This window comes from Oenanthe melanoleuca, chromosome Z, assembly GCF_029582105.1.
Source record: "Oenanthe melanoleuca isolate GR-GAL-2019-014 chromosome Z, OMel1.0, whole genome shotgun sequence".
In the NCBI taxonomy this organism is placed as follows: domain Eukaryota; kingdom Metazoa; phylum Chordata; class Aves; order Passeriformes; family Muscicapidae; genus Oenanthe; species Oenanthe melanoleuca.
The window spans coordinates 72,583,730-72,605,665 of NC_079362.1; the positions used below are offsets into that span (position 1 = coordinate 72,583,730).

The window sequence follows — 21,936 nt, forward strand, 5'->3', positions numbered from 1 at the left end:
CCTATTTGCATGGCCTTTTCAAGATCAAAATTAACACATTTGAAGCATAGGTATGTATAACATACAAAACTATAAACATATCTATCCCATAATGTAGAAACTGAAATATCTTTTTTAGCAAAAATTCTGCATCACTTCAAAGTATCTGCAGCAGCTTTTGTGATCAAGATGCCCTGTAATATTTCAGAAATGTCAGTGGACAACAGAAGAAGAAGTTGCAAGTACAAAGCACCATTATATTTTTCTTGTATATTTCTACCACGTTGCTGGAGATGTGAGTCATTGCAGGAAGATAAAACTCTGATGCATTGGTAACATAATGGTGAAACACAATGAGAAGGAATGATAGGGAAAGTCCATTTTCCTGGGGACTCTCACAAAAAAAGGTGAAAAATAACACCCTACATCTTCAAAGCTGCAAGATTATTACTGCACAACATTTAGGATAAATCCCTAACTGTGTGTTCAGAGAGGAGCAGAATTGGGAAGGGGAAGCACATATGGCAGCACATTAGACTGAAAGGACTCTGCATTCTCTGGTCAGTCTCACTGAGCAGTTTTTTCACCATAGCCTCATGTTGGATTAGATTTAAAATAAAATAAAATAATAAAAAACCAACAAGACAATTTATTCTTCTCTTAAAGCTCATTATCTTATCAGTTTATAGTTAAAATATAAAATTCAAGTAAAATAAGGAGGAAAAGAAAAACCTAAGGAGCTTCACAAGCCAGTTGCCCATGTGTATGCTTCTATAAGGAGCAGACCAAGACATAAAATGTGTTCATTATACAAAAAAAAAAAGAAATTCTGAACAATTCTTGGTATTGAAAAATTTGAGATTTTATGAAAACAAAACTTGAAACCCAATTACCAGCCATTTATTTTTAAGTCAAAGCAAAACACTATTGTAGATTCCTGGGTTCAGGATTTTTATGTGTTCCTAATTGACCATACAAGATGGTTTTATGCAACTTTTGTATTTGTGTATTTGTGGTTTGGCTCTGCTTTCCAACTAGAATGTGAACTAGATTGTATCAGTGCTATGCTCGTGTGTTTTGGGAACAGTTTATTGTCACTTATTTTTACCTAGACAACAAACTATGTCACAGGGATCTACAGAAGCGAAAAACAGCTGAAATTATTATACCATTTACATGCCAATGCTGAAAGGGGACAATGAAAATTTAATTATCAATATTTTGGTAGCCCCGGGATCTTCAACAACTTTCCCTTAAAACTGAAAGTGATAGACTTCTGGGATTTCAGGGACAATTATGCTGTTTACAAGGGCCCCTCTATTTCACTACCCCCGACCCATCTTTTTGTTTTAGGAGAATTAATTAGGAAAAGCCCCATCAATGTCAAGGAGATGCAGCATCAAATCTGTCAGCACCATCTCTTTAAATCTTGGTTAAATTTACACAGTTAAACATCATGGTCATGTCAGCACAATTTCACACCAAAGAAAAACAAAAGAAAACAAAGAGAGTGTAATAAAAAGTGCAAGAATATCAGAAAAAAAAAAATAGGTAGGTATTTATTAGATTCTTATGTACATGTCAAGCAGATGAGACAATCTACTTCATGTTAATGCTCAGCTAGAGAACTGTAGTCTTAATAGTTTGGTTAACACTGGGGATCTGTTGATTATCATTTAAACACATAATAGAACTTTTTTCTGGACAATATCACTCATTCAGTGACCTCCACAGAAACCTCTGCTCCTTAAAAATGCCCAGGTAAATAAAACTGCAGGTACACAGAGCTAGCTATTTCCAAAGAGGTACCCAAAAAAAAAGTGAGGCCAATATGCCCATAAAAGTTCAGGACTGCCCATAGGTTCCATAAACAAGATTATAATTGCTGAGGAATGAAGTTGCCCAAAATGGTGCAAAGGAAAGGCAATAAATTGATATCCAGAGAGAGCAGGGATGTCAGAGAGACAAGAAAAACTGTGTTTAATTCTCTGCTTTCTCTCAGCCAGCTTGAATGTAGATTTCATATGTACCCTGTTTCGCAATTTTTGCATCATCTGCAGTTTGGCTACAATGAGAAACAAAACTCTGACTAGAGAAATCACTGCTCCAATCCTGAATGACTTCCTCATGACACAAGGAACAACCTTTTCTCTGGTGAGTCCTGACATCAACACCGTCTTGGCCCTGGGAGTGCTCAGTTTGGATTCCCTCTTTTTTTTTCAGACTGATGGTCTAAGTAGTAAAAATATCCTTACCAGTGGATGTGTAACTAAGCACAAGATTAGTTCTGTGAGTTGAGACCGGCAGCATAATAGTAGTAAAAATAATCTCAAAGGAATAAATTTTTTAAGTCATGTATCTGTTGTTATAGGTGTGGCAGCAAGTGATTCCTTCTACTTGCTTCTTTTTTTTTTGGTTTTATGTTCAATTTTAAAGAGTTTTACTACAAATTTACACAAGAACAGAAATACATACATAGCCCAAGATTATTCTTTTCTGTTTAATATGTGTTTTGGAGTCCAGACAGCAATAAGTCTTTTTCAGGATGTCCTCATCATGTTCTGAGAAAGAAATGCTAAAGAGAAAAAACTCCTACTTCCAGTTCTGTGTCTAGCCAGCAGGGTGAGATGCAATTCAATAATTCCCTGTTCACTTTTGCCCTCTCTCCCCTTCCTTAGTGTTGATTTTACTCAAGGAGACCTTCATCCTGATCAGGTCCTCTAGGCATTCCTGCAGTGTGTATTTAGAATGCACCATAAGCTCTCCTTCTCTCTGTGATTATCTATTATTCATATTGTGGTGGTGTCTAGAGACCAATAAGTTAAGGTTATGACGTGATACAATATAGGGATAAATGCTGATGGCAGGTGGGTAGCTAATAATAAAGATGGATGTATGTACATAACCTAATGATGTCGATAACTAATAATGTTCCTCTTTTCCAATTAGATTTAATTATTTCTTTTTTTTTTTTTTTTTTTTTTCTGAGAACAGCAAATGAATTTGCAGCAATTTCACAGTGGTTTTGCCTTCTTTACAGCTGGCACATTCCATTGGTATATGGCACTTTTTTAACAGTTGTAAAATTACTAGTGACATGAAGAGTTTATACATTTTTTCATTGTTAAAATTACTACCATTTACCAACAGTTAAAATCCAGAAAATATGGAAGACCATAGAAAAAATAAAAATAAAAGCTGTCATTGTTTGCTCTGTATATACAGCAATCCAGTAGTTTTATAGAAGTTAGAGGTGAGTTTGAAATATTTGAAAATTTCAAAGAAAATAAAAAAATTTTGACAGAGAGGAATTGATTTATTTTTTCCCCCAAGGAAATCTTTGTAAATGTGGATGGGTTTAGTGCCTTCTCCACTTAGTGGACCCAGATTATTTTCCTTGTTTTAATCAAATATTACACATAAGTAGTGTGTATAAATGCAAGTATAAGTAAAACTATGTAATAAAGGCATGCTTAAATGAATGAACATGACATGAATGAACACACTTAAGTTAACAGTCACTCAGCATTTAAATTTTATTTCAGATAAAAATTTGTATTGTAAGAAAGCGCAAAGTAGATATGTGTGAATTTCTGTTAATATTAAAGTTTATAAAGTAGGTAAACCCAACAAAGTTAGCTGAATATGTAATCCCAGAGCACAACTCTATTAAATTGAGTAGCCATTTATGTTCCTAGAGAAGGTCAGCTAAGACTTTACTATGGGAAATAACTTTAAAAATAACAGAACTTAAAAAAACAGACAAACAAACCCCACTCCAGACAGTAGTTTTCACATTCTTTAGTAATTTTGTTTCATATTCTGCAGTTATAAATGCATGACATTAATAGTTACAGTGCATGAATGCAGCACCCTGTGTTTGAAAGAGATTTTTGCATAAAGAACATCAGGAAGAAGTATCTATGGCAAGGCCATGACACAACTCAATTGCCATCACAAAATTAAGGTGTCATCTAAAGTTTGAAAATCTTGCTTCTATCTAAAAGAGTTTTAGAAGCAGCTTCTCACTGTCTCATGTCTCACACAGGCAGAGAAACTGAAAGGGATGAAGGGAATAAAAATCTATACTCACCTATAGTTGGGTCATGGTAGTCAGGGAACCGATGACTAATGAACTGCATTGTCATTGCTGCAGAGGAAAAAAAAGAGAGAAGAAAAACTAATTGTATCACCACCATTAAATAGAAACAGGCAGGAGAACACATTGATGACTCACTCATGCAAGTGTCAGCTCAGATTGTGAAAGCAAATGCAAGAATGCATTTGCTTTACATTGATAGAACTGATAAATGAAGAAAAATGTGAATTAAACCTCTTTACTTGTCTTAATTTATTATCTTTTAAGCTTCATTGTATCAACTCTTGTGTTAAAATCTTATACGTTTTTAACACTTGGTAAATACTGTTAATCTGATATTGCACATAGATGAAAATTGCCATGACAAAAACAAACATGATTTACAAGGCCAATTCATAAAGGTTTTCACAGTGCTACAAAATGTCAGTAATTGGAGCACTTAATTTGATTTCTGGTGTGTGTAAGGATACCTAATTTATTAAATTTTATGCAGCAGATTAAGGCTTCTCTTAACCACCCAGAGAACCTCTCTCCTCGTGAAAATGTTTTATGACTGGATATTTACTGCTTTCAGAAATTTTAGGAAAGTTACATGAAACTTCAGGAAAACAAACTGCATTCTGCCATTTGGAACATGTGGCAAGCTTGAAGTGAAATTCTAAATTATGTAGAAAAACATAAACTTTCATATCCTGTCCAACATGACATCTGAAGTTCACTGGCCTTGAAAAATCACAAAAGTAAATTTGGGTATTTAGTGACTACAGTAAGATCACCAGTAATTAGAAGAACATGGGAAGTTACATTTTCTTTGTTGTTTTTTCCTCATAAGTTTGAATTTCAAATCATTTGAAAAGTAGATGTGTCTCCCAAACAGTGACAGTTGTAAATAAAAGCTTTTGAAAAATTAAATATGTGAGTTCTAATCAAATAGAAGGAAAAAAAAAAAAAGGGTCAAAGAGAATTTTTAAAATTATGTGGATTTTTAAACCATTTTATTTTTCTCTTTCTGGCATTAAAATTCATCTACAGCTAATAAATATATAGATTTTTTTTTTTTAAGTAGCCCGCCTGAAGTATAAATGTCAGGCACAACACATGAAATCCAACATGAGATTTTGCCTAATGTCTTGAACATTTCTCCTACTTTCAACAAGATGTATGACAGAGTTTTTGAGCAAGGTGTGAGACATTTTAAAAATCTGCATATAAATACACTGACTTTTCAAACATGATTGTGCTAGTTTAATGCTTGTCCTTCTTATATTTTCAAGAAACAGAGGCTGGGGAGATAGTTTTATAAAATGATAAAGAGAAGAAGTATTAAACATTTATTAGCATGTTAATAAATTATTGCATCTTTGGTGTAGACAAATATAAATGCTAAGAAGCAGCATTATAAATTCATAGACACCCAGAGAGGGTAGCTATGTAAGAAAAAGCTCATTCAGTCCACATATATTATAGAGCAATAAATTCACAACAGTCACTCATGTCTTCTGTATTATCTGTTTTCAGATGCATTACTTTTAAGCACTGTGCATGTTTGGACAGTTTTATTTCCAGGACAGACACCCATTTTATTTTGGTTTTTTTTGTTTTGTTTTGTGTTTTGTTTTGTTTGTTTTTTTTTTTTTGGTTTTTCTTTTTTTTTTGGTTTTTTTTTTTTTTTGTTTCTTTGTTTTTTTTGGTTTTTTTTTTTAAATTGTGAAAGATTTTTAGCCACTTCCATCTGAGTTAGTGGTTTATGAAGAAAAATTCATGCCTGATGTGATCTGCCTAGCTTTCTCTTAGAAGCTGAGGCAGGTAGCAGAGATGCTGTTCATATGGTTTATGTGTAAACATATCCAACTTTCTGAGGTCCTGTACCACAAATTGATTCAATTTGCTTCACTACCTGCTACTTTCTCTTGCCAAGCAATTTTTTATTTAAAAAAAAAAACACCCCAAAGTATTCTGCATCTGATCTCATTCTGTTTCCTTTTGGAGCTATGCCTGCATCACAAAATCTGTAGTTATAATTTAAACAAAATTTCTCGGACGACAGGCAGAACTCATGGTAAATGTTTTTCCTCTCACCTGAGACAGCCATGAGTCAATGCATCATTTATATCCTCATCAAATCTCCAGGATTCAAATAATTTGAAAGCATCATGTTGCATTAAATTTCAAGTTTTTATTGTGGCATGCAAAAGTGGAATTGTTCCAAAAGAATGTGAATGTGAGAACATGGTTTAGTGGAGGACTTTGCAGTGCTGGGTTACTGGTTGGACTTGATGATCCTAAAGATCTTTTCCAATCAGAATGGTTTTATGTTTCCATGATTGTATATAAAATCAATCTGGAGAGGTACAAAACTTGAGAAAGGTGTCAAAAGAAGTGCTCAAAATAATGAAGTGAGAACACTTTACACTCATCTCCCTGGAAAATGATGAATAAAAGCTCCCTCCTTTATACATTTTGTCCCACAGTTTTTTCCCTGATAGCCTTTCTCACAGGCTCCTTTTAATCATCAGAGGAAGGAGCTTCTTTGGCCTCATGGTCTTTCTCACCTCTCACATGGGGATTTAGCACTCTCTTGCAGGAACAGGATACAGGAGGAATTGAGGTACACTGATCTTTTTGATCGCTGAATTACAATGCAAGATAAGGAAATTGTTGAATAAGTAGCAGGAATTGCAATCCATCTTCCATGTGTTCCTTAAAATGTGAATTTTCATTTTCTACTCTACCCAATTTCAATTTAATGCAGAAAGTATTTTCAGAGCAGTCATAGCTGGCCACTTTGTCTAACAGAAAGGAATAACTGATTTGTGGCTGCAAAAAAAAAAAAGAATTCATTATACCAGCAGGATGAAGGACAAAGAAGTCTCCAAACAGCTGATGTGCAACAACAGCTTTGTCCAGTTTTACCAGGTATTCCACGGATTTGGCTGCTGGATGTGCAGAAATTAGTTCTGAATGATGGCTGGGAGTTGGTGGAATGCTTCCCAGAGGGAAAGGACCTTCAATCAGCACTGGCATGAAACCACACAGCCCAGCTGGAGCCTGGGGAATTAGACCTGCCTGTAACCAGCCCTATCTGGGCTCCCCAGCAGGACACCTGCCTTAGCTGGAAAATGATGGCTTCTTCATCAGCCCCAAAGTCATTTTCCAGAGTGAATTAATTTTTAAAACTAACACGGAAATGGTATTGGTATTTCATGCCGTGTGTTGAAAATATTCTCCTTGGTCCCATGGCTTTCCTCATCCATTACCATTCTTCAGAATAAATTAACACTCATACCTAACAAATTCAAACTGTCATTGAAAACTTTTGTGACTTACGTCCTTTGGAAATCCAAATTATATTGCACCAAATTTTTACGGGTCTATAAATTAGGAACCCTTGAATCTGATTTTTGCCACGCACAAAGCACAAAATGTGGCTTTAAAGCAGGATGTGAAAATAGAATAAATTGGTAAGACTGTTATTTGAATAAATACATATACATGTGAAAATAATGTCGGTTAAGAAAAGGTTAAAAAAAACAAATCAAGCCAAGCAAAACCCTTTTAATCCATAGCAGATACTATGAAACATTTTGAATTGCAAGTTGTCTGAAAATTTTTAATGAATATTTTATGACACTGTGAAGATCATTTCATTTAAATGGGACATGTACATCACACAACAGCAAAGATAAGTAAAAGGATCATTGTTTCAGATGAATAGCATCTTCTTTATATCCATCTGTGGCTAAGCAAATGCAGGTTGCCCCAGCAGAGCAAATTTAAACCTGACATAGATGAATAACTATGCAACTTTAAAGTTATCCTGTCTTTTTAAAACAAGAAAGGGGTTCAGATCCTTCAGATCAAATCCTTCAGGTTTTTTTTTTTTTTGTGCTCATCCAGTGTTCATAACTATCTAAAAAGCTGTGTATTATACTTATGCTGGCATAGAAATATATGTTTTCTTGAAATAATAAATTTAATCTTGTCTTTTACTTTCAATATAATTCTAAACCCCTTTTAAAAAATATTTTATTAACCACTGAATAGAAAATGCCATGCTTAGAAAAAGGCTGAGGTCCCATATTTATTCTGAAGCATCTTTTTGACCATTACAGAAATACCAAATTTAATCTAAAGAAAGTAGTAATCTTAAAAATATGTATGTGGGAGTGGGCTCACAAGTCAATAGGAAAAATGTTTTGATACTCCTACAACTGTGAAAGCAGATAGAATAGAATCCCACTCTGCTTCTAACTTGTTCTAAATTTTATTTACACTAAAACTTTGAAAGCAGTCCTACATCTATTTTTCAAGGTTGGAGAGTACAGTGCAAGCTTACACAATATTTGTTATGCTAATAGTATCCCTGATGTGAATATCTCATCCCAAGCTTCCTATTCCTCCTTATTCACCCAAGAACTTCCACATATTCACACTCTCCTGGGTGATGGTGTGATGGTTTAATCAATCTGTTCCCAACAGAATCTTTATCCTCATCACAAAATCCTACACTTTAAACATTCTAACAAAATTACCACAGTGATTCTAACTCAGAGATCAGTGATTCCATGTGGTTGATTCACATTATTTTAATTTAGATCCACCCTTCCAGTGGATCCTTAGCTAGTGCTTTTTATAAACATTGAGGTTTCAGTGAGACCAGCATAGAAGACAGACATTAAAAAAATATAATGTGGTAGAGTCAGTGGATTTGAGGATTAGTTAATGAAGTTCATTAAAAAGAAGAGAGCACATAGGTATTATTAGAATAGAGAAGGTGGCAAAGAAAGTACAGAGTCTGAAAACAAAGAGTGCACCATAGGAAGAGACATTATAATGAAAAAAATATGTTTTACTTAAAGATTTAGCATGCAATCTCGACTCTGTCTATATGTAACATTAAATAACTTCCTAAGACATGGTCAGGGCATGTTGAACACATCTGATTTTATTCTTTAATACTTGCATTAAACACTTCCATATTAATACAAATTATATTGTATTAAAAATATAGTATTTCAATAACTAGGAAAGCATTATATTGCTGCTATTTTATTTCTGAAATACGAAATAGCTTGAACAGTTCTGGTCTTTTGGTGGTTTCATACCCCCAAGCCCTTAGGCATCATCTTCTAAAATGTTGTCTTTTCAAAAGTTCATGCCTGAAGACTGGGATGTTTGCTTCTATTTTATCAGCTAAGAAAAATTACAAACATCCTTATAACTATGAATTTTCAGATTAGCACATCAGATAAATCATCATTTGCAGTTGTTCTTCTGCCCGTTGAATCTTAACCAACAGACACCAACCATGTAAAGTTCAACAAGGGCATATTCTGGATTCTGTACCTGGGGTGGGGCAATTCTGGATGTACAGACAGACTGGGAATGAGATGCTGGAAAGCAGTGCCATGGAAAGGAGCCCGGGGTGCTGGTCAGTGGCAAGTTGAACTTGAGTCAGCAGCCACATGGTGGGATCACTGGGCACCATCCTTTGCAAAGATCCTTGTAGGTTCCTCCCAACTCAGAACACTTTTTCACTGTTATTCAGTGAATAGTAGGAGGTCAAGACAGTATTTTTCAAAAATCTAATGAGCTCTATGAGCTGCATTAACACTCACAGCAATTTTGACTATTTGGAAACACCAATAATTATGAAATTTATTAAGAAGAGAAAAAAAATTATATTCTCTAAATAAAATCTGAAATATATTTCATCTGTGTTTGGTTTCTGCAAGCTGAATTACTCAAGGTCAGAAAGAATATGAAAAGGAAGAACTATTAAAATTAAACAGAAATTTTGCTATGAGACAAATGAGAAATATTAGCTGTGAACTAATTTAGGCTATGGATTAGAAAATATTTTTAGACATCATATGAGGGATTTTCTGGAACAAGATTCAAATATGGAAAATGGAAAAAAGCTCTAACTTTAATTTATCTACAAATGCTACATGTGATTACAATATGTCTTAGAATAAATAACATAGGTTTAGTTACCTGAACAAAACAAAGGGTGGGATTTGAGGAGCATTTTTTTGGGTCAAAAAGATGCATGAGAAAAAGAGTGATTTCTAATGGTGGGTGTTTTATATGTACTTCAGAAAACTTAAAGAGCAAAAGGCAGGTACCTAGAGATACAGGGCAAATTGTCAAGCAATAAGGTATTTTTGTAAATTTATTACAGTTATTTGTGTCATTGCCCCATGACACAGTAAATGGTAAAGAATATAGCTGGATTCAAAACTTTTATTTTTTAAAACTGGCTGCAGTAAACTCAAAGGCCTTACCCCATGAAAATGAACTTGTCTTCATACTGCCAGAGGATGTGAGGATTTCTAAGCATAGTTTTAATGTCTTTTGCTTTGTTCTTCCCCTAACACCATTACAGACTAGATGCACTGACAGGAGATCAGCCTAAAGACAGCTTTGTTGTGGCCCAATATAGCCATTTTAACATTGTCATACCCCTTAAGGAATTGGCCAAAAGCTTTGCCACTTATTTCGGGAGAGAATGCTGCAAGATCTGTGAGCTGCAATTATTAATTTTTTAGGTGTTACAATGTATTATTTATTGAGCATTAGCTCTGAAATGAAGGGGAGCAGAATTTTATTTCTGTGTTAAACACATTCTGATGTACTAGAAAAATACAGAAGCTTTCTGTAAGACAATATCCTGGATAGGCTGGTATGCTGGTGCAGCATTGTTTTTAGGGTTTTTTATTTTCCTTTTTTTTCTAAATTGGTGCGTGTTTTGTTAATCTACGGAAGCTGAAAGTTCACTGAAAAGGCCTCAAAAAGGAATAGCCTTAAAATCAAAAATATTTTAAATAAAATCCATATTATTAGAATGAAAAGTAAACACACAAAATCCCCATTTCTGTTTAAAATTTTAAACAGAAAATCAAGTTGCTAGGGCAATTGGAGCAGAAACAGAGGACTCTTCCTTTTCCACTGTAACCCTTACCACTGTAAAGAAAGAGCAAACTGTAATCAAAATACATTGAAGTGGAGTTAGTGGCAACAAAGAAAGACAGATGTTTTCTTTGGAAAATAATCAGTTTTATTATTACTCCTCTTCCATCAAAATAAAACAAAGGACTCAATGCAGAAACCTATATGTTGAGGCAATGTGTTCCCTAAGAGTAAAAATAAAGAATTAGGAAGAGGGTGAGTGGAAAGAAAAGGTAGTAAAGCATCTTTTGTTTTGGATGATCTTGAATGAATAAATCAAAATCACTAATCACAGAGCAGTTCTTACCCTGGTCTTTCCTGTAATAGTTAGATGTAGAGATATGAGTTCTCATTATTTTCCCTTAAGGTGACATTAGTGGAAAAATGGCAAATACTAGGCAGTGGTTACAGTTTTCTAGCATGGACTGAAGGATAAATAGAGAAATTGTGCAAAAACTTCATCCTAGACACAAGAAGCTTGTAGGAAAAATGCCATTCAGGAAAAGTGCTCTCATGGCAGAGAAGTTTCATGTCTTCAGAATCAGCACATTTTAGTGGAAAATGGCTGTACTGAGGACTTCTGACTACCATTCATATCTACATCCCAACTCAATTCCAAGTCACATGATAAAATTTGTGTTAAATATTCCATTTAGTGGTTAAGGAAACAAGGAAGTAGATGAGAGTTGCATTTATTGCCCACGTAAGAGACATCATCATAATCTGATACAAATTAATGACAATGATAAGGAAGGTTGCTACCACTTACAAACTATCTGTAGTGCATTCTCAATCACTTCCCAAAAATTCTCCCACAAAAATAATACTGAGCATTCCCTGCACTGCTTAGCTTATGTGACTTGACAAGATGCCTTAATAAACAGAAATTACTGCTGGTAAATGCTGCCATTAGTGCATTTTCCCACTGTGTTTCTTCCATCAAGTTAAAACGAGGCAGAAAACTTAATGTGTCTTCTACTACTCTTCAGTTAGCAAATCCAATGGCAACTTAAGCCTTCCATTAGTAGCAATCCAAAATATAATGACATAAATAGGTTTTAAAGCAGGCTACAGGATAATGTGATTTTTAAAACAGAATACATTAAATAAAGCTAGAAAGACTCCATTTTCACATATTATTTCAGAGAAGAATAGAGTTGATCTTGAACCATTGCAGACAGACACGTTTCAATTAAAGTCAATGGATAAATCTCATTTTTACAAAGGGAATACAGCAAGCAAGAGAAATATAAGGTTGTTCTTCATACAAGTAGGCTCTAGCTTGCTGCTACAAGCCTCAAGTATCATTACTTCACTGAGAAAAGCACTTTCAGAAAAGGATTAAGTCATTTCATTCAATGGGAAAAAAAACCTCTCAGCAACCACATTTATTTCTCTCCCATTCTTTTTTTAACTGTTGACATGTTTCCCTGTAATGATAACTTGAGATGCTCAGGCTGGGTTTGCTGCTGTTTCAGGTAGTGGCAAATTGAGGTCTTTTGCAGGTTTCCTAGCATAAACTAGTGGTTAGCTCCCATGGTATCTTCCATGTGAAATTACACCCCATACATCAAGCAGTGAGGAATTGGCAGTGACAGCAGCTGTATTTTCTTGTGAGTGGGAGAGAGTAGCTGCTGCTCTGTAATGTAGTACCAACTTCTCTGTACATCAAACCTATGGCCTGGAAAATTGATGACACATCAAAGAGGAAGACACAGCTCTTTCATTTAAATCCTTATTCAGGGTTAAAACAGAGAAGGGGTTTTTTTATTCATTGTTTTCTTTCCAGTGCCAGGTTTTCTGAATGTATCTGTTATAGTGAATTGGGGATAACATCCAGATTCACAGATACTGTTGGCAACTAACTCCCTTTGACTGAACAGACTTTAGGTGCTTGTTTGCCCATGGTGATCTGAACTTTAACCTTCTGTGCCTCTCTCAAACATTCAGATTCCTATAAGCTTTTTGAAAGTTTATAGAACCACGGAATCATTTAGGATGGAAAGGACCTTCAGGTCCAACCATTTGCCCAGCACTGGCAAGGCCACCACTAACCCTTGTCCCAAAGTGCCACATCCACATGGCTTTTAAATCCTCCAAGGGATGAGGACTCCAACACAGCCTGTGAGAATGCTGTAACCTTTTAATAATGAAAATTTTCCTTAATATTCAATCTAAGCCTTCTCTGGCACAATTTCAGGCCATTTTTCTTTGTCCTGCCACTTGTTACCTGGGAGGAGATATTGACCTTCACCTGGTTCCAGCCTCTTCTGAAGCCAGTAGAGAGTGATGAGTGCTGTTGATTTTTTGTTTCCTGCTGCTGATAGAACTTCCATTGAAATTAAAATATTTCATCGTGAGAAAATTGGTTTAGATAAAATTTGAGACAGGAAACTATACCAAATAAAGGCAAATTTACTGGTTTGGATTGATATAATCAACATTTTTGAAAGTATGAAATTGATTTACTAACTAAAATACACTGTTATATATTTTATAGTAAATTACATATATTTACCCTTCTACTATAAATTAACATTTATAGATAATTAAAACTTTTGTACGTTTTTTTTTAATCTCTGTTCATTAAGGTAGCTTAATATGCTGGCTTTCCTTTCCAATGAAAATGTAAACAAAATCTAAAATATTGTCTTTTTCTCAGACATTCTTTCATCATTTCTTTCAATATCTGACAGATTTTTTTTCCATTAATTATCACGGTGGTCAGATCATATTTAAAGGAAGTAGACTAACAAAAAAGGAAGCATTTTTTGGAGATACATCATAAGTCGGGAAATTTACTCCAGAATATTGCTAAAATCCCAAAAATATTTCAGTTCCTCAAGAATATTTGATTATCCCCAAAATGTTGTCCTCTACATTTTGTTTCCTGCTCATATATTTCAATTTACACTTCTCTAAGTGGAGTTAAATACCACATCATTTGTATTATATGAGTGGAAAAGTGTTCCTCACTGCTGAGGTGACTTTGCACTCAACATATTTTCCTTATCATATCTCAGATGTTTTCTCTCTCAGCTAATTAGGCAACAGTTCACAACGAAATCAAACCTGCCACATTAACTCTTACACCAACATGAGTTCTTAACTTCTTTTCTACTGTACTGAAAGCATTTCTGTAAGATTTAGGAAGGGTGAGACTCCTCAGTTTATTCCCCCTGCATCCAGACATGAATATGCCCAAATCTAAAAGCCTGGTAATTATAAACTGCTTCCCAAAAAACAAATCAAATCAATTAGAAAGCCTGGAAATTGGGAAAATGAGATCTTCTGGATGAAGATGTTCTGTGTTGTAACTTAGAATATGGTTATGCAGGGAAAATGAAAATCACAAAGGTAATAGGATTCATAGAATCAGAGAAAAGTTTGGGCTTAAAGGGATTTCAAAGACCAACCCCCTGCCCTGGGCAGGGACACTTCCCACTAGATGAGGTATCTCAAAATCCCATCCAAGCTGGACCTGAAATTTCAGACTGAAATTTCATGCTGTAATAAATATCCTGTAGTTCTAAACAATAGCTTTAAAATTTTAAAGAAATGGAAAGGAATATAGTATCCTAACCTCTAAATACTTCAGAGGCTGGGCTTAATTGGGTAGAAGAGAGTTTCTAGATCCAGAAAACAGCAGTTAATTTGGAGAAAAACTAATGGGAAATAATGAGCTACCTCAGAGGACAATAGCAACCCTTATGCCTCCTGTTACTTTCACTTTACATAGTAATTACTGAAAAACTCCTGAGGAAGTTTTATGTGATTCTGTGAATCTGGGGAAAGGTGTTTTGAGATTTTGACTGTGCTACCAGACAATCCTTTGATTATCACCAGCCTCTTTTCTGCCTCAGTTTCCAAACCTACAAGAAATCTAAGGCAACAGCAACATGGAGAGGAAGCTCTGAGATTACAGGATTGCAACATAAAATTTGGCTGTGAATGCATTCCCTTACTGTGCATCTAAAATCAAGTTATTAAAACCATTAAATTTTTAAGAAGAGACTTAGCCAATCCCTTCAACACAAAATTGTGTTTGTGAAAGAAGGCAGGGGGCATGAGAACAAGCATTTTGCACAATATATTTAAGTTAGTGGTAGAAATTAAAGACTACAAAGTACAAGGACAAAAAAGTGAAATAGGCCACTCATCCTCTTCCTGCTCTCTCAAGTACAAACTTGACTACAAGTTGACATCTGCCAAAAGAACATTCATATTGCTTGACACATGTACATGCTACATTATGGTGATATATTGACAGCAGGCACAGTTGCCAGACATGTTTGGGGGTGAAAGGTAGCACTTCAGGCACTAAAAGAGGTGATTTATTACAGCATTAGTGTGCCACTGAAAAGGTCAGAAAGCTGCAAAACACATACAGAAGTTCTAGAGGTTGATTGTAATTTCACAGGGAAAACCTACGTTATCCTATTCTATCTCGTATCCCACATGAGAATAAGAAATGTTAAAGCTTTCAATAGCAGCAATATGGAAAGACCTGACAATATTGGGGGTTTTTTTCTACAGTTGGAAGGAGATGACTCATGACCCAGAAGCACTTAGGCCCCAGAAGAGTTTGAGTCTTTCATTCTTCTGGGGTCCACTTTTGTGTATTTCATAATGCACTCTCTGCCCTTGGTGTCATTTATTCTGGGGTGAACCAGCTGTCTCACAGGTTTATGGTGCTATGTATCACCTTCACTTGATGGCTGACAGAAGCCCTATTTGGTGACCCTAGACCATTCCATGAAAAACCAGCAGCAGGTAAAAAACCCCAACCAAACGACCAATCCTCCAAACTGAAACAACCTTCCAAATCTTCCCACTCTCCCCAGACAAGCACGGTGTACTTATACAAGTCTTCCAATTTATATTAGAGACAAAATTCTTCTCAGGATTTCTGAATTTAATTTGTAACACAATATATTGGGGTGAGATAGATTATTAAAAACTGGATTTGAACTTTGAAAAAAATCCTCAGAATCAAAATTAACTTCTTATTTATAAAAGGCCATAACAGACAGATATATGTAGCCATTTCTGTATTTTCCTAATTACTGTGGAAACTTGTTCTATAATCAGATCTCCTTAACAAAAATAATTTTGCCCCAGGGTCAGGAGATTTACTTCATCTGCTCCATTGTAGGACTAGGATTTATGTTTTCCCAGTTCCACAGTAATTATAACACTGAAATTTTGTGTTGGTGGTGCAGGAGCATCATAACTCAGCTCCCTAAAAGTCATGATTTTGCAGCTGAAAAACATAGAGAAACTTTTTAGAGACCCTGATAAGCTTATGACTACCTTAAACACAAAAACCCAAAAAAATCTTTAGGCCACAACAATTAGAAACATTTCCTTAAGAATACATATATATATAAAAAAAGGACTTAGGAAGACTTTTAGGGACTCAGTGAGTAAGATGATACTGAAGTACTCTGCATGCTAATGGTGTGATGACATTGTGCTATGCTGATTCAGAAATGACTCAGCTCAGTTACCAGAAAAGGGGAGAATCAGGTCTTTTTCAAAGGTACAGTGATATAGATGTGACAGAATGACTCATCCGTCATCAGTGTTTTAGTCAGCAAAGTCTTTGGCTGAATGGCAAGTATTTATAACTGGAAAATAAAGTCACTCAATCAAAAGGAAGTAAGCAAAAAAGATCTGGAGATTAAGCCTGGTTTCTAATATCCAAGACGAGGTCATTGCATTCCATAACCTGAGCACCATTTTATTGCCAGCATCTGTGAAAATCCTATCCATCAAACAATGTGCTTTTTGCATTTTCCTCTGTTCCTGATTCAGAAAACTTACATTCTGCAGCATTCACCTAAGCACAGAGTGAATAATCTCTGCCCATTTTCTTACAAAAATATATTTTTTCTTCTTCAGTATGTCTATCACTACAGGTTTTATTTCCATTTTACATGGCATGTATTATAGGGCTTGGAACCTCTTCCTTTAAGAGATCCTTACATAAAAATTTTGAAGGACATATACCAAAAATTACTGGGAACTTCTCCATTGATATTAGCTAGCATTTCATGGAAATTTTTATTTCAGACATTGTGCAATGTTCTTTCCACAGTGTCCTTTAGAAGGAGTATTTAAAAATATTCCAAAAGAAACCATAATTAATGAAATTGTGACTCTGAGATAAGTGGCAAACCTTTCTATTTAGGCTGAAATTTCTCTTATATCTATATATAACTGTAGTTATTCACCTTTTCATTTTGCAAATTAATATACGTATTACTTATAACTTTTCTTTGTTGCATGTATAATTTAATTTCTAAAATTGTGATGTTTTTAGAAAGAAGAAAATAAAAAAGAAACATTAGAGACAACTTTTTGTTTGATTATTTTTAGTCAAAAAAATCAAATCCTGATTATTTTTTAAATTGAAAAATATCTTTTCTTGCAAAGAAATAAATTTTTATAAATACTCAGATCTAGAACTCATCTAACGCCTTTAACCAGGACATAAAAAAGCGCTACAATGTTACAGCATCTTCAAATTTGTGCATAGATGAATCCCAAGCAAATATAAAAGCATATGGGCCATGTTCCAATTATTTGCTGCCAATTGCAAATTGACTGATTTCACTTAATGACCAAAACAGATCAAGAGCTGTCAGAGTTATTCAGGAAGCCTTTATTCACAGCTAGGCTGTTTCATTCAGATTTTATTTTTTCTCAGAAGTTTTCCAAAAGTGCGAGAATTGATACAACTACACACATATATATATAAATATATATATATTTATTTATACAGATAGATGAATAGATACAGAGAGGGAGAGAGAGAGAGGCATCAATATTTTCTGGGGGGAAAAAAGAAAAGATGCCTACAAAATGGTTTTATATTCCGGTTTCTCATCAGAGTGATGTTATTTGTTAGTGATGTTATTTGCCAGACCCTGTAGGGGCTGAGACTGGTCACAGTACCAGTGGCTGTGCATGTGAATTTGCCTTATTTTTCTGTGTGATAAATTTACCCTTTCAAAAGCCTTTGGCAAAAGTTTTCTCCCTACTCTGATATAACATTTGAAAAAAACCAATATGTGTGATCTTTAAATGCTTTTAAAATTGTCAAAGATGTCTGTAATGCAGACACAAAAAGTTGAGAAAGCAGAAATTATGCAAAAAAGTTCAAATAATACAAGCATATTGAGCAAAATTCTAGTTAACATCAGTATATCAAAATGTATAATTTCATAAGACATGTTCCTTGTTACCTCTAATCATATATGCTTTTGAAGTTGAAACTGGAGCACTTGATTTACTTTAAAGGCAATGAGGCTATTTGTATGTTTAAAGACAGAATTATGCTCATGTGAATTGACAAATTTGGGTATAATCTGCTAATTTGCAAAATTTAGCAACCCTCAGTGAATTTTCTTAATGCAATTTTAAGTTAGCAGAAAGGTACAAGGTTGAAAATCAAGTAAAATAAAACCAAAAGTATTCTGGAGAGATACAGATATTTAGATATGTAGAGACACATATTTAGATATGTAGTTATTTAGATTTTTAGATATGTAGTTATAAAAACTGTGTATTTAAAAAATAAATAGTTAAATCTGTGCAATACACTTGTGACTTTTATAATATCTATATATGAAATAAATATTTTGAGAAACAAGACTTGCATGTCATAATAGTATTGGTTAATATGTTGGGACAGGTGACATTCTCAATTTTTTTAACTGTTTTATTGAAACTGAAACAATATAGATAAAATATATCATGGAAGAAAGCAGAACTTTGTAAAATCCCATGAGAACTTAGAGCTCAGGAAGACTGCTGTGTGATGGTCTCTGAACTAGTGCATGGAGACCAGAGGGCATTTTTTGAAGAGCTAAATGCAGTATGGTAGAAGGAAAAGATAAATTTACCTCCCACACATGGGCTTCTTTTTCACCTAGGTCAAAAACAAGTGCTTATGCAGCTGTACAGAGGATGGTTTTGCCTCCTTGGCAGTTTCAACACTCTGAACTGAACAACTTCTTGTTTTTTAACCATAGCAAAGGTCAGACAAACAGAAGGTCTGGCAAACCAGAGAGATAAATAACTCAGGGAGTGGGATGAAGAGGGAAGCTTTATTATTACCTTAAAGATTTCTGGCTCACGGTTTATAGGGAAGCCAAGTAACAAGTAGCAAACAACCTGAAATGTTTATGCATGTCCGTGGAATCCAGTTATTTTCCTCTGTCTTTCTGCCTCCCCCTAATTTACTGTTCTAATCAACAGACCTATTTTCTGCCCCCTCGGATACCTCCATCCCCCTCACGGCGTTGGTGTAAATAACAAACAGCTCCAGCCCTTGGCTTCACCAATATGAAACACCAGATACAAAATGAGTTACTGTAAATAACGCAGGGACTGGTGTCGTAAAGCTGTCACCTTTACCTCCAGGATTTTCCTTCCTAATAGACCTACACGCTTCCCTGTTATCATCCACAGTAATTTTTTTTCTAAAAAAGCTGAAGCTGCTATTAGTCAGATAGAAAAGCATTTAGGGGCAGCAAGCAAAGGCATGTTTCCTTAATAAGCAGCAGGGTGGGCAATAACCATTAGGAATTTTGAAGTTATTTCTCTGAAAGGGAGGTTTTGCCCTCCTTGGCTTTCATGATAAAACTCTTGAGTTTTGGGGAGCTGGGGAGGATCTGACTAAAATCTTTAATAAAGACTTTTAGGCCATTGAAGTAATGATATACCAAACTACAGCTGGGGATTTATTTATTTTAGATGGGTATATTCCCTACCTGTTTTTTAAATTACAGCTTGAGTCTAATTTACCAGTTATAAATAACTGCAAAATTAAGCAAACCATGTGTGCAGTGCAGTCAAATATGTACAGCATAGCAGTTTGAAGCTGATATTTGGCTTAGTGAGGGGGAAATCTCAGATGATTTTTAAGGTCTGTTTGCATAGTACAGTCAAAAGTTCAAAGACATCATGATGTAGTGTGATATTATGAATCTATTATATAGAAATGCAAATGTTTCAATGGATGAGTTGGTTCAGCTTTATGTGAAAGCTTTATGCTTTTTCTTTTTCTTTTTCTTTTTTTTTTATGCTTATTGTCACTCTGAAATTCATGCCTATAATGGGGAGAGACCCTGCAATTCTAACCTTTGCCTACGTGTAGACATTTGTGTTCAGTCCTAGAGCTGAATGACTTCCAAATTTGTTTTCTGTCTTCTGGTCTCCATGTGATGTTCACTGAACCCAGTTTAAATTGCTCCTTGGGTCAAACCCACCACCCTAAAGTGAACATTCATTTCAGCAGCTCGGGTGCAGATGCTTGATAAGGCAGATGTTTGTGCCCAGTTAGGCAGGATGAACATCCCAAATGTCACAGTTGCCTGCAATTGCCAGGTTTTTACTGGAGGATCAGCAGCAGGTCACTTCACCTTTAGAACAGGTGCAGCAGCTTACACACAATATTTAGAATTTAGTTGCATGAGCCATCTGAGCACAACAAATATTACAGCAGCATCCTGAAGCTCAGAGCACTGCCAAAATTGAGAATCACCATCTGGCCCAGCACCATGGCTGGGCCATTTCTGGGAAGGAACAGCTTAGACATGGAGCTCAGCTAATAAAATTCATGTCTCTCATTATAACAGACTTATGCTGAGGGTGCACTGACTCAGGGGGTTACAAAAACATTAAACCACTAATCCTCACCTTTACCCAAACCAATTGCTCAAAAGTCTATTCAATCTTTTTCTGTGAAGAAAAAAAAATAATTCAGAATTTTGTATCTCATTTTATTTGATGATGTCATCACTCTTCCCTTTCATTTCAACAGTATGTCCATGATTTCTTTAGTGCCTTGAAGAAGTCAAAAAGGAACTGCATCCTAGACACCAGCAAGGAGCTAAATTTCCACTGCTTACTAAGGAATTAATGTTATCTCACAATTTTTCAGAAGAGCTATTTTTTTCCCAATCTTACAAATGTAATACTGAAGGCACATAAAACAAAGTTGTCATGCAACTTTGGTGACAGTGGCTTGAGTTTCTCCCAGAATCAAATGAAAAAATATCACTTATTTTAACTAATAATTATGTGAGATGAACATTGCATGTAAGTTGCTCAAAGAGAAGTGCTGTTTATCTTTTCTCTATTTTTTTGTGTACATTTGAGAAATGTAGACAAAACTAAGCATTCTATTAGTTACCTGAAGTTTCCTTTAGCATAAATCTTGTGGTTGAATTTGCACTGCGTGCAATGATGAATACTGAATAAGCAGCTAGTGGCATCATCAAATAATAAATCATGGTTTCACCTGCCCAACTTTGCATGCCATACAGAAATGCTAACCAGAGGGTGAAAAATGGTACTTATATACACAATCATGCACGTAATTGATCGTAGAGACACACATGAACATATAAACATAAGCACATACACATGTGCATTTATATTCCAAAGCTACAGACCATTTATTTCTGCACTGCCATAATGCCCTATTTGAAATACTCTCTCAATCTCATTTAACACGTGATCTTCAGGTTGGATTAAAGGGAAAGAATGAAAATCCATTCATGCACAACTTTAAAAACACCAACTTGTCTTTCTATAGCGACAGTACTACTACAAAAATCTATACTGTATTCCTAAAAGGAATGTTAAAATACACTTTTTGAGGCAGCACAGGTAAACAAACGCATCTTCCTTAAGGATTTTGTAGAATATACAAGCTGTACACTGAATGTAACCAGAAGCTCCATTATAATTTGTGTGCCATATTGTTTTCTGTTAAGAAGGCAGCATGTATATCACGTGCCATCAGTTTTATTTACTTATTATATTTCCTGATAAAAAAGACAGAGTTTGAGGAAAAATATAAGGAAAAGTCAAAGATCATGAAATTAAATGTC

At 35.0% G+C, this 21,936-nt stretch overlaps 1 protein-coding gene across 3 annotated transcripts in view; it reads right to left on the reverse strand.

Annotated features, from left to right (window-relative positions):
- Window positions 1-21,936, reverse strand: part of RIT2 (Ras like without CAAX 2) — a 181,831-nt gene that overhangs the window by 119,110 nt on the left and 40,785 nt on the right. For all 3 annotated transcript variants that reach the window (XM_056513710.1, XM_056513711.1, XM_056513709.1), the window contains one exon: window positions 4,073-4,129. In XM_056513710.1, coding sequence (XP_056369685.1) covers window positions 4,073-4,129 — 57 coding nt within the window. The remainder of the gene's footprint in view (window positions 1-4,072; window positions 4,130-21,936) is intronic.